Raw genomic sequence first — 12,343 nt, 5'->3', positions numbered from 1 at the left:
GTCCTTCCTTGTTTAGGAAACTGTGAGCAGGGGTGTCGGAGGGGCACAGGGGCCCCTGAATACATTAAATTTGGCATCCGGAAATCAATAAATGTACAGTGAATGTGGAAATCAATTTAAAGTATTTGAAGCAAAGTATAGACAAGACTTACATGACTGGTCAATTATGTATGTGACAGACTTATATCATTGCATCTCTCAGTCTTTCTCTCTCTATTTCCTGCCTGCACCATATGCTACCATTTACCTTGTGTGGCTTAGTGGGCTGAGTCTCTCAGCCTGTGATTGAAAGGTTGCCAGTTTGAGCCTGGTCTCAGCAGAACAGTTATATGTCTATGGGCCCTTGAGCAAGGCCCTTAACCCCCAGCTTTATGGGTGTGGCTGCCCTTCATTGCCAAGCTTTCTCTCAGTGATACATGTGTCTGTGTGTCATAGAAAGCAATTATAATTTATGTATAGTTTATTGTATTTGTATATATTTATTTGCAGCTGATTATATGCTAAGTACATTTCATTGGCTCAGCCAACTAAAACTTTTTACTGCTTAATTTAGCAGTTAATTAGTAATTAGTAATCAACTCTCAGTTACAGGTATACATTTATGGCGTTACTTTTTATTATTAAAGTATCAGTATCTGTTTGCGAAAGAACACAACGTAATCTTAATCATGTGATAGAGTAGATAATTTTCTCAAGTTGCAGCCGGGAATACTTTCCCCTTATTGCCCTAAGCATGACGTAACCCCTGGTTCGGGAAACCAAATTGGAGGCGTAAAAAAGTCATATGACCTCCCAGACCAATTCTGATTGGCTGTCTAACTGATCCCCACCAATGGAAAACTTCGAAGAGATCGCGCGTGGTCCGCACAAGAGCGGTGCTTAGTTTTGTTATGATAGTATTTGTTATATAGGGTGCCGCCAAGCGATTTTATTCCCCTGAGATTATTGGATGGCTCACAGTGCAGGTTGTTGACTCGTTTCAAAATGATAGTCGCATTTTATCGCTTGTTTCGTGATATCCGTATATCCGTCGGCGAAGTGTTTGGCTTACCATCCAAGCATCCACTCATGACAGTCTTTCTCACACATAGCAGTTGTTGAACCTCTGAAGATTTAGTCATATTCTGATTGCATTTAAACCCGATTTACATTTTGGGGTGAGAGGTGGCTTTATGACAAATAGTGTACAATACATACCCACACTAAACAAATTTAGGTATTACTTAACACTTAACATACACTTAAAGTTCCACTACTATTATACTTTAAATGCCTTTTTTAATGACTGTATTTTGTGTGGTGACATTCATGTATGCAATAGTAAATAATGAATGCATTTTTCATATATAGCTTATTGTGATCAATTGTAAAGGTTTGCCTTCATAAATGAGAAGAGCGCTTGTACTTTAAAGTTCAACGTAAATATTTTGTAGGCCAATGATTAATAAATATTCATAGTACATAGAGTGGGGCTGTAAATCAACTTAAGTAAACATTTTTCAACAAAATATATGCTCACTACATTGTCGTAGTTAAAACTTTTATTTGGTTCTTATAGCATTTTGTGGTGTGCCAGCGGTGCACAGAACTGGCCTTGATATGACCAGCAATCGATACAACCTCGTTTATAGTTAAAACGTCTAAGGCAGGGGAAGAAGGCGAGGCGTGGCGTCATTTAACTTTAATCATTTTGTTACAGAAAGTAACATCACCTTGTGTGTCGTAGAAAAACTATTTATTCAGACCTACAAAAAAAACTGAAGTGCTATAAGTCCTTAAAAACAAATACAGAAATAGTATTTTTTAATGGAGTTTTAAAAAATCATAAAATTATGTCTTAATTGTAATCTAGCTATTTAATAAATTATATTCACTCAAACGTTATCCTTAATTATGAGACAAAAAGACTCCGAACAACCTAAATAGCAAATGCACGTGGTCACTAATAACTAGGTTAAACGTAAAGGCAAAATAACGTGAAGTAACAGCGGTCATCCTGTTCCTTCCGCAAGACAGGACGAACTACATACATGATAAAAAAAAAAACGGTAGGGAAAATTGGGTTTTTTGCGGTCTTGACGAATTGCACGGCGACGTTGACGCTATCCTTTTTGCACCGATCCGGCGCCCCTTTTACGCTGAAGGGGGTGTGTTCAAGGCGCTTCGATCGAGCCCTCATCTAGAAAATCCCTTCATCCCGCCTTTAAAAATTATCCGTCCACAGTCCTGGACCGCGGGTTCGGCTGCAAGGCCACGGCAGCTGGGGGGGGGTGACCATGGACTGTCCGGGAGTTTTAAATATGTAGGCAGGACGCACCAGGCAGTGAATGAGCGGTCGCTGAAATCGGTGCGGGCTTAAATGGGAAATCTGTTGGCCAGCTGGAGGTATAAGGAGCCGAGCACAGTGGAGGAATGCGACTCGACCTGGGATACGGACTCCGATGGCGAGGATCAGCAGGGAGAGGAGCCCGGCGACAGCCCGATCTCTCCCCGGCAATGTGAGCAGGCGGACGCGCCACAGCAGGTAGTTAACGCGACGATCCGGCTCCAGCCGAACAAAGGATGTCAGCGGGGCGACAATGGTGGCTTTTTTTGGCGTTACGAGTGCAGCTGTCAATGAAGTCGCATAGCGAGATCTCTGCATACATGCTGCTAAATGAAATATCATCGTTGCTTACTTGGAAATGGGAAATGATTCCCCCCGCTGACCGACGATGTTAACACGCGGTCCCCTTCTGCACACCCACCGCTCATGTTGCGCTTTACAACGGATCGGCGGATACTTTCTTGCTTTAGCTGCTATATTTCGATGCAAAGCGTGGCTACCAATGCTTAATGGTGCAGTTTTTTCGTAGATAAAACCGTTTATTGAAACAATTTAAGTCGTCAATAAGACAACTGCTTTTGATAGACTACCGTCTAGTCCACTTTTACTAGCATAGAAGTAAACCCCGTAGCAATTAAGCTATAATCAGTTAGGCTGAGTTAATTAGATGTCATTGTTTTAAATTGACGTTCTTATTCTAATAATTAATGCATTTCCCGTGATCACTAACGTATACTAAATATCAAAAATTGAGTTCCTTAATTTAAATATTACTATAGGCTACTGCAGTTTGATTAATGTATTTTGTACACACATAAAAACAAATTGTATCAATCTCCGTGTTACTTTACATTTTCCCCATAACCTGCGTGCTGCGTCTGTTTTTTAAATTGGGTTCAGGTGGGGGAATAAGAGTAATATGAGTATAGCTTGTAAAGTTTATCGAGGGAGATTTATGGGTCAGAGTCGCTGAATTGCACTGTTTGGACCTTTAATGGAATCCATTATTTTTAATGACTTGCTTGTTTTTACTTTGTTCAACAATCTGTAGAGATGCATGTGGTATAGAAGCAATCCAGGTAAAGAACTTTCTGAAAAGGTCTAACTGCAGCGGCTCTCCTGGGAAAACTCGCCTACGGTTCCCTGCTCACGGTTTTCCGGCTCGGTGTCACACGTGCTTAGCGATCACACTGGAGCGCGCGCCTGGACGATGCTCGGCACCGTAATTATCGGGCTCCGCTAATTGCAACCCACCTCGTGTCCTGCAGCACTCTGACCCGCACGAGCCCGCCGCTAAGGTGAAGAGGAGCTTCTATGCAGCCAAGGACCTGTACAAGTACCGCCACAGCTACCCGGTAAACCACTCCTGCCACGCTGTTCCCTTTCTTTTACGACAGGGGAACGTTACACTTCCCTTTAGGCTGGTTATTCCCTCTGGATATTACCGGTTATGCGGTGGCTCCGGTCAAGAGCTACACGTGATGATGTGCTTAGTTAAAGCGCGAGTCAGGGACGGGTGATCTAGAGATCGCTGCCGTGATGATCACGCGTGTCGCCGCCCCGGAGGAGATGTCATCTGGGCCCTGTCTTGCACGGGGGGTTCTCAGGCTGATGCAGGTTCGTTCGTCTCAGACGACCTTTAATGCTGGGAGCGAAGCGTTAATTAGCACAGTTAACTGAAAATCAAAAATATCCCAATTAAAGTGCAACTTTCAGTATAGGAGAATAATTGCAAACAGTTAAAGTAATAATAAATAATGCTGAAATTAAATCATCGCGGCTGCGCAGCAGGTGAGTGACGTTTTCTCACCTGTGTCGTGCGGCTACGGTTCAGCCGAAATAGCATCGAGACACGCAACGAACTCTCAAAATAATCAAGAATAGAAAATTTACAAGGGAAAAAAAGAAATTCTTCCAGATTTTGCACAGAAACATCTCTATACTTTAATAATCAAATAGTCAATTTAGAGATATCTAACAGTATTGATTAGCAGGTTGGACATTTTACATTTTCTTCAGTTATCCGATGCTTATTATAAGGACTTGCAGTAGAGGGAAGGGGTTACAATTTTTACATAGGCCTATAATTGGATGGTACTGGAGATGTAACTGTTGTTCGTTAAATAAATTGGCGTATACATTTTTACAAAGTGTGTCTAGCCAGCGAGATAAGACCCACAGTCAATTTTAGCATTAAATAATGCTTTCAGGTACGACTGAAGCAGCAAATGGACTTCTTTGCTTAGTTAACATCGGACACTGTCTGCGAAAAGGCTAATATCAGCTAGCTTATGCTACATGCTAATGCTAGTCATCTGGCTAGCGCAGCTATGCTATTGATGAGCTGTACTGACTCAGGCTTTGGTCACATGGGCAGCCGTAGGGCCATTGTCTTTGCTATAGGAGGGTACAGTTTCCATGGATGTTATGAGCTTTGGGCTCTGCGTCTTTCCCCAGAGCTACAAGGAGCCGCGGCAGCCGAACGACTTCCGCAACCTGAGGTTCTATCTGAACAAGGTCCCCTTGGTTCCCGATGGTAAGTTTCGCAGTGAGGTTGACCGTATGAACTGCAGGGGGCATAGCGCCCACACGGTGGACAGCGTGGAATGACGTGGCTGCTGTTTACTCGTTCAGAATGTGATTTGGTCAAAATTCTAGGTGGAGTTTTAGGTGGGTGGGGGGCAATGACCTGCCTAGTCACCTGAAATGCTTTGGGTCTATACTGTCAAAATCGACCCCTCCTTCATTACGTAAATCACACTTTAAGTTTAGCTAACATAAGGTATCGCTGTTGTGAGGTAATTAATTGTGATCTGTGCTGCACTTTTGCACGAGCGGTTTGTCGGTTCTCTAGGGTAAGCAAGGTGGGGGCTTTTTTTTTCTTTCTTTGCCCTCCAACGTGCAAACATCAGACTCTGCCTGTGGTCGATATGTTTGCTGTGGAAGTGTAACCTGCCCCCCTTGTTGACACTACTTGTGGCTCCCAGGGGTCTGACCGCTCCACCTGTCAGGGAGGAGCCTGGAAGAACGAATCGATAGCCTGATTGCTGACCGCGTGCCCTGCTAAACATGCCGCTAACCAATCGGGAATGTTCTTACATAGATGCACACGTATGCATATATAAACACTGACAGACTTCCGCACCATAACCACCACAGACAGACACACACACATATATATATTATACACACACACAAAGTAATTAGTTTGAAATTGGCCTTAGGGCCTGTACAGGTGGGCCACTAGGGGTCAATGCAATGCTTGAGGAGACACAGTAGCAGTTGAATGGCGGGAATGGGGGGGGGGAGATCAATAATCTGTTTGGAGAAGGGTTAGGAGTATTAGAAAATTTGCTCTTCAAACATTTGTTCCGGTAAGAATCAATTTGTGGAGCATTTTGAAAGGAGTGTTAGGGTTGGTAGCTGGCTATAGGGGGTGGGGGGCGCAGGGACATTCGCATACTAGATACACAGTGTTACCCAGTGACTCACACAGCGGCGTAGCAGTAACTGAGTGTGTGCTTGTGCCCTTCTTCCCCAAATTCGTCCTCCAGACATTCATTTCGAGGGCGGCCTGGAAAGGGTCGTCTCGCAGCCCAGGGGCCCATTCGACCGCGGCAGGCCGGCAGCACCTCTGCCTGCATTTTTCCTGTCGACCTGCTCGGCCGGCCTGTCCCTGCACGGTCCCGAGAGCGCCTCCTGTTTGTCGGACAGGTGGGGCTGCGGGGGCGGTGCTGATGCCGGTTGCCCGCCTCAGCCCCAGCAGGAGTGACTCCTCTGCCGTGAAGGACGCGTGGATCCCGCAGAGTCGGGGCCGGCCGGGGCTCTCGTTTAACGCTCCTCTGTCTCCATGCAGGTATTTACGTTGAAGAAATCCTCACGCAGTGGAGAGGAGACTACGACAAGCTGGAGCACAACCACACGTACATACAGTGGTGAGCCTCCTTCCACGGCTAAAAACGGCATGAGCCTGAGATCCCCCCCCCCCCCCCACCAAACACTGGCAAGACGTCACCCCCATAAAACAGAGGAGTTGTTCATGAGACGGCACGTGGCACTGAGCTTAAAAAAGACGCTCGTCACGGGGCTGGGAATCATTAACATAATCCCAATTAGCAACTCCAACTGCGCAGATAGCTAAAAACTGCGAGGTAGAGCGACGTGTTCTGCAACTCGGTCTGGCCTTGGTGGGGTGGGGGGGGCAGGTATGGGGGATAGCAGCAAGGTCGGCGTTTTCGTCGAGTGGGGATGGAGCTGCCAAGAAGCAGGGGGCACTAGAGAGCGGGAGAAAGCAAGCTGCTCACTGGAGCGTCTCTCTCTGCTGTGTCGCAGGCTGTTCCCGTTGCGAGAGCAAGGCCTGAATTTCTACGCTCAAGAGCTGACTCAGGATGAGATTAAGGTAGGAGGAACTCCGCCGGCATTGGCCGCGCTGTCGGTGCCAACTTGTCTTGCATTCTCCTAAAGAGCTGGTTGACTTAACCCTGATGGAGAGGGGTGGGAGGGGCTTCAGTGGTGCGTGTGACCGCTGTGAGCCTATCACTGCCGCCCGGCAGGAATTCCAAAACTCCCGCGAGGCCCGGCGCCGCTTCCTGCAGGCCTACGCCCTCATGTTGGACTTCTTTGGTGTCAAGCTGCTGGACAAGAGTGGCAGCGTGACCCGTGCCCCCAACTGGCAGGAGCGATTCCAGCACCTCAATGAGTGAGTGGCAGCGTGCATCTTGATCCGTTTTGGGACGGCGGGGGGGAGTTGGGGGGGCAGGGGTGTAGCCCAGGCAAACATGCAATGGGAGCAAAGAGCTCTAGATCCTGCCTGAGGGAGACATTGGCCTCACCGGTGTCTCATTAGATTAGGCTCCTCCCCCTGTGTGTAGAACTGTTTGTTTATATGACGGGATGCCACAGTAACTCAGTAGGTAGGGCTGCACCCTCATACTTTCAGGGTAGAGGGGTCAAATCCTACTTTCTGCCTGTGCTTGTTTGCATATCTCCTGCGTACTCTGGGTCTGAGCCATGAGTAACGGCATCTCCTGCCCTGTGTCTTCTGCGATAAGCTCAAGGGTCATCGCAGCCCTGAATAGGATGTTAAGTACTCGAGCATATTTTAGCCTGGCTACATAACAGTGTATTTATGAAATGAGGATTTTTCCCCTATCTGCAATTAATTTGTTTTGCAAAATTTAGTATTTGTATAATAGTACAAATATCCATTTAATGTTCATGATTGTTTACTTAAGTTACAACTTAACTCATAGAAATACAAAGTTTTTTTCTACATTGTTTTGTTAGTCTTTGGAATTCACCCTTTGGGTCAATCTGTGTAGAATAACATATTTAGTAAAATCATCTAATGACACCGAAGAATAATCAGGGTGTATTTTTCCAAATCCCTAAACCTTCAGACTCTTAAACGTTCGCTAGTATAATCTCATACCTCAAGCTGTTTTCTGCAATCGGGCACTAATGCTTAATTTAAAACCCAGAATGTGTATCCTGTGACGCAGGGCGAATGTGTTAGGAGTAGGAAATGATTTGAGAAATTCCACATCATCTTGCTTTGCTGAACTTTTCACCTGCTGCCCTCACAGGTCCCAGCACAACTATCTTCGTATAACTCGCATCTTGAAGAGCCTGGGTGAACTCGGGTTCGAGGCCTTCAAAGCACCTCTCGTGCGCCTCCTGCTGGAGGAGGCGCTGGTGGGCGGCACGTTGCCGAACATGCGCCACAGTGCGCTGGAGTACTTCGTCTACACGCTGCGCGACCGCTCCCAGCGCCGCGGCCTCCTGCGCTTCGCCCAGCGACACTACCTGCCCCCGGAGGATTTCGTCTGGGGCCCCCGCCGGAGGAGCAGGAGGGTGGGTGGGGCCAGGGTGAGGTCGGTCAGGGAGGCACACCCGAAGAGCCCCTCCATCTCTCCGCCCTCTGAGAGGGGCGGAGTCATGGGAGGTGTAGCCGAGGAGGAGGTGGGCTGGGCTGCGGCAGACAAGCGCAGAGGAGAGGAGCATCCAGGAAGGGCAATGAAATGTCAGCCGCGCGGCGCCAACAGACCACCGAAAGACGTGTGGGCGGAGCCTGGGTGTGCAGGGGACAGGCTTGAGTATGGGAACTTCCTCCCTGTGTAGGAACCAGGTGTGAGGGAGCTCTGGTTGCTGGAGCTATGGTGGAACATTCCGTAATGCCTACTGATCCATGCCTCCCCCAGATGTGGAACGTAGCCTTCCAATGCTAAACATGTACATTGGGGAATAGCTGTACTCGTTACTCTGTGGTAGCTATTTTACGTAGTTAATCTCTTGCCATTGTTCTTCCCTAAGCACACATGTAGGTATATAGAAATTATATGGGCTACCTGATTTCCCCTGAATTTCATCACCCACCCACCCCCCACCCCCGTGAAATATTACATCTATCTTGTCTTCCTTCGCGAGGATTTCTTTGCCAGAAGTCTGAGTTAACGATGCTGCAAGCTGCTTATTGACGCCGTGACCTTTGCGCTGAATGCCCGTTCCATACGCCATTAGACGATAACGGCCTTCCGTTTAGTTTCGTAGCTCCTGAATGATGGATTCTGACATGATCCATTGTCCGATTGACATCTTCCGCATCCATGATCGTGATCCCCTCTGTGCAAACGTGCGCCGTGTTGGGGGAGTGTGCATACGCTTCCCGGAGCCCGGTGTGCCTTACAAAGTGCCTCCTCTGAACCCCACGTAGCGGAGCAAGCGGGGACCCATGGCCCTGAGAAGGCCAGCCGCATTTCTCGGGACCCCCGTCTTCCCAGGGAGGCTCCACACGTGGGTCCTATCCTTCACATTGTAAATCGCCGCGTACTACTTCCAGAAAAGTCCAAGTGGGGTACCAGGATGGTGCGCGGCACCCGGCAGACTGTTATTTACCCCGTCACAGGGCTAATACCCCTCCAGTTCAACCCCCCCCGACCCGTAATTGGAAGCAAGAGAGAGGAGAGGTGTTCTGTTTGGGCCTAGAAACCATTACGCTCAGGGTGTACGATGCTGACCAGCCATGTTTAGCTAATTTAGGGGTTTTGGGGGGGGGGGCAGCAGTGGAGAGTGGATGGAGGTATTCTTAGGGGTTCCAGGGAGCCTGTGCGCTCAAATGCAGGGCTGGGTGTCACGGTGCTCGTTGCTGGATGTGGGGGGGGTGGGGGAGCTTGTGAAACACAGGCGAACAAAATAAAATGACAGCATCCCGTTTTCCGGCAACACTGTCCGCGACATTCCCACACCTCCAAGATCTCCCTGTATGTGCCTCTTACGTTTATTCCAGTTTTTTGAACAGTGCAGTGTTGTAGACCTCTGCGTTTCGGTTCCCGGTCATTGTAGCCATCATCTGGACGCGTCAGGTATAACTTGTATTTTATAATTCTGTACTCGTATTCCAGTGTGAAATGTGGCAGTAGTTTCTCTTATTGCATACTGCTGGATTAAAGTATTATATATGGAAAGAGTGAGTTGATTTTTTTTTTTAATTCTTTGATTATATGGTAGTGATGGCCAAATGAAGCTTGGTGAACCATTTGCTGTTTTTCTGACACCACTAGATGGCGCTCTCAGTTCAAAAAAGGCTCAAAGCATGACCCAAAGTAAATCAACAACACCATCTGCTAAGGTCAGAAAATATGGAAAATGGTTCATGAAGTTCACGTGGCCATCACTATTAAATCGGGTCCAGAGGCAGACATCTCCAAACAAAGCCATCCTTTTATAGCAGTATGATTTGGAAGGAAAGCGTTTAAACTCATGAAATGACACTTAAGTTCAAGCTGAACCCAGTGCATTCAGATAAATTCATGGTTTAAATGAACAAGACATTTGTGTACTTTATACCTTCCTGGGTTGGGGGTTCGAATCCCTATGTTGGATCATGCCTGTTCTCTCTGTGCTGTGCGGTTCTCCTTTGGGTCCTCTGGGATCCTCCCACAATTTAAAGACATGCAGTTATACTAATTGGCATCTCTAAATTGCCCATTGAGTGAGTTTGCGTGCCAGTGTGATGTGTGTGTTCAGTGATGGACGGGCATCCAGTCCAGTGTGCAGTACAGCCCTGTGCTGCCTGGGCTAGGCTCCAGCCCCCTCCTTGCAACCCAGACCAGGATAAGGAGTCAGAAGATGGATGGAAAGAATTACCTGTGTAAGGATTTGCAGTGGAACTGTGTATTTAAATAAAATGGAGACATACTCCTTGGAAGATAACCATGAGGAATGAGGGGCTTTCAAAACAGATAAGATATAAAGCTTTAGAAATGCTGAGATCATGAGAGTTGTCAAATGCACTCCGTATTATTATAGTAGAAGCATTTATCGGCCCACAGAACATACTTATGACAATCCAGGCTTCCAGTCTCTGCTGGAGCAGAATGAGAAGCTACCGGGAGGCCAATAACAGCTCAGAACGACCTGCAGGGTTCCACTGAGATGGGATAGACTGCTCCCCCCATTATCGAGAGCCCGGTTACTGTGAGTGGGGAAAACAGAGTCATTAGCGAAAATGCCCACGCATGTTTGCAAATATGCTGCGAAGCACATCACGGGCTGGAAGGATGCCGCCAACGATTCCCTGCTCCAATTAAATAAGTATTCAGACGCTTGGCCAGAACTCTAATCGCTCTGCGCGGTGGAAATTACAACATACCACCCTGGTAACACCATCCCCTATACGTGCAAAGCATCATGACCGGGCAGCAAGGGATTGCTTTTTATGGGTAGCATTGTGGGCATTTCTCTTGATCGAGAAGACAATAGATGGAGCACAAGGCAGGCCCACCTTTGAGGAACAGCCAAGCCTGGTTCAGCTCTCCATGCTGATTCACAAGATATTTGGAAGCATACCTTCAGGAACTCGTTGTTCAAAAACAATCTAAGTCTGAACTGTAAATGAGAATCCTCAGAAAGATTATTATTTTGGATATTATTGTGTTCTGCTTTCAAACTGCATGCATGTTCAGCATAAATGGGAAAATGCAGTTAAATTTAACATTCCCCCCCACCAGCGCCAAAGGTTATGAAGAGCCATCAAGTCGACTTTGACTTCTGGTGACCATGGAGACAGCATTCCCTGAGAAGTGTTTCCCAAACCGGTCCTCGGGGACCCACAGATACGTCCCTATTTTTTTACTCTGTGGTTCAAAGAGATTGGTTCATAGAGACAACCAAACAGAATGTAGAGGAGGTGGGACCAAGACATCTGATTGGTCGGTCCCACCTCCTATGCAATCCGATTGGCTTTCTCTCTTAACCAATCATTTATGTTCTGCCCTCAGAACATTTTTGTGTAAAACTCCCATTGCGCTGGTCCTTCTCATTTACCTTCATCTTTTGCAAACATTATAGTGTCTTCCAGTGTACAATGTCTTCTCATAATTCCAAAATAACTTTAGCATTCATTTTTTATTTAAATGATTAGATTTGTAATCTTTAGGCTGTAACACAAGAAGGGCGAACACTTCCAGTGGGCGCTGTCAAAGCGGAGTGCTTGAAAACAGCTTTCAACGGGCTTTGTGAGACCATGAGGATACAGTGCAGCGTTGGTCTCAACCTGCTCTGAAAAGTGCAAAGAGTCCATCATACCAGCAAAGTGACCCTCCCACATTCCTGTGTCTTTGTGGCCCAGCTGGTTCTGAAGTGGAGGACTGTGGCTCGTTTTTACATCGGATCGATGCGATTCGACAAGAGGTCGCAGCACTGACTGTATTCTGAGCCCCGCTGTTTTCGTTCTTGCGTCTTTGGCTTCTGGCATCAATCCAGTCTATTCCTGCTCTCGTCAGTGTCACGACCTTTTCCTCCGGAGCACAATTACCGACAGCAAGAAGAACTTCCGCATCTTAGAACTTAGATTATTAAACCGTTCGGTTAGTCAGGAGTCATTTGCCCACGTGTACTTTTCTCTTGTTATTCCCCAACCCAGGCTGCCCGCACGCGGTCGGATCTCCAGCAGCTGCACTCAGAGGATGTATAGGTGAGCGCCTGGATGGTTATGCGGTTTCAGTTCCTGTTGTGGTC

General features: G+C 47.1%; 1 protein-coding gene across 2 annotated transcripts; it reads left to right on the top strand.

Moving 5' to 3' along the window:
• The first annotated feature begins 568 nt into the window (after positions 1-568).
• Positions 569-9,789, top strand: ogfrl1 (opioid growth factor receptor-like 1). 2 transcript variants are annotated; one of them, XM_049007736.1, is made up of 7 exons: positions 569-2,524; positions 3,595-3,681; positions 4,784-4,862; positions 6,183-6,261; positions 6,659-6,725; positions 6,880-7,025; positions 7,912-9,789. In XM_049007736.1, the coding sequence occupies exons 1-7, from the start codon at positions 2,360-2,362 to the stop codon at positions 8,444-8,446; spliced, it is 1,158 nt and encodes a 385-aa protein (XP_048863693.1). In that variant the 5' UTR covers positions 569-2,359; the 3' UTR covers positions 8,447-9,789. The 2 variants fall into 2 exon arrangements, with proteins under 2 accessions (XP_048863693.1, XP_048863694.1); XM_049007737.1 differs by lacking the exon at positions 569-2,524 and adding an exon at positions 2,548-3,405.
• The last annotated feature ends 2,554 nt before the right edge of the window (positions 9,790-12,343 follow it).

The sequence above is a fragment of the Brienomyrus brachyistius genome, chromosome 3, assembly GCF_023856365.1.
Source record: "Brienomyrus brachyistius isolate T26 chromosome 3, BBRACH_0.4, whole genome shotgun sequence".
NCBI classification, from domain to species: domain Eukaryota; kingdom Metazoa; phylum Chordata; class Actinopteri; order Osteoglossiformes; family Mormyridae; genus Brienomyrus; species Brienomyrus brachyistius.
This window is presented reverse-complemented; position numbering and strand designations above follow the sequence as displayed.

Excerpts from the sequence above, each read along its gene's own strand:
- ogfrl1 (XM_049007736.1), top strand. The coding sequence starts at position 2,360 with ATGGGAAATCTGTTGGCCAGCTGGAGGTATAAGGAGCCGAGCACAGTG. Across the intron at positions 2,525-3,594 it reads AGGCGGACGCGCCACAGCAG|CACTCTGACCCGCACGAGCC; the intron begins GTAGTTAACGCG and ends CGTGTCCTGCAG. Across the intron at positions 4,863-6,182 it reads GGTCCCCTTGGTTCCCGATG|GTATTTACGTTGAAGAAATC; the intron begins GTAAGTTTCGCA and ends GTCTCCATGCAG.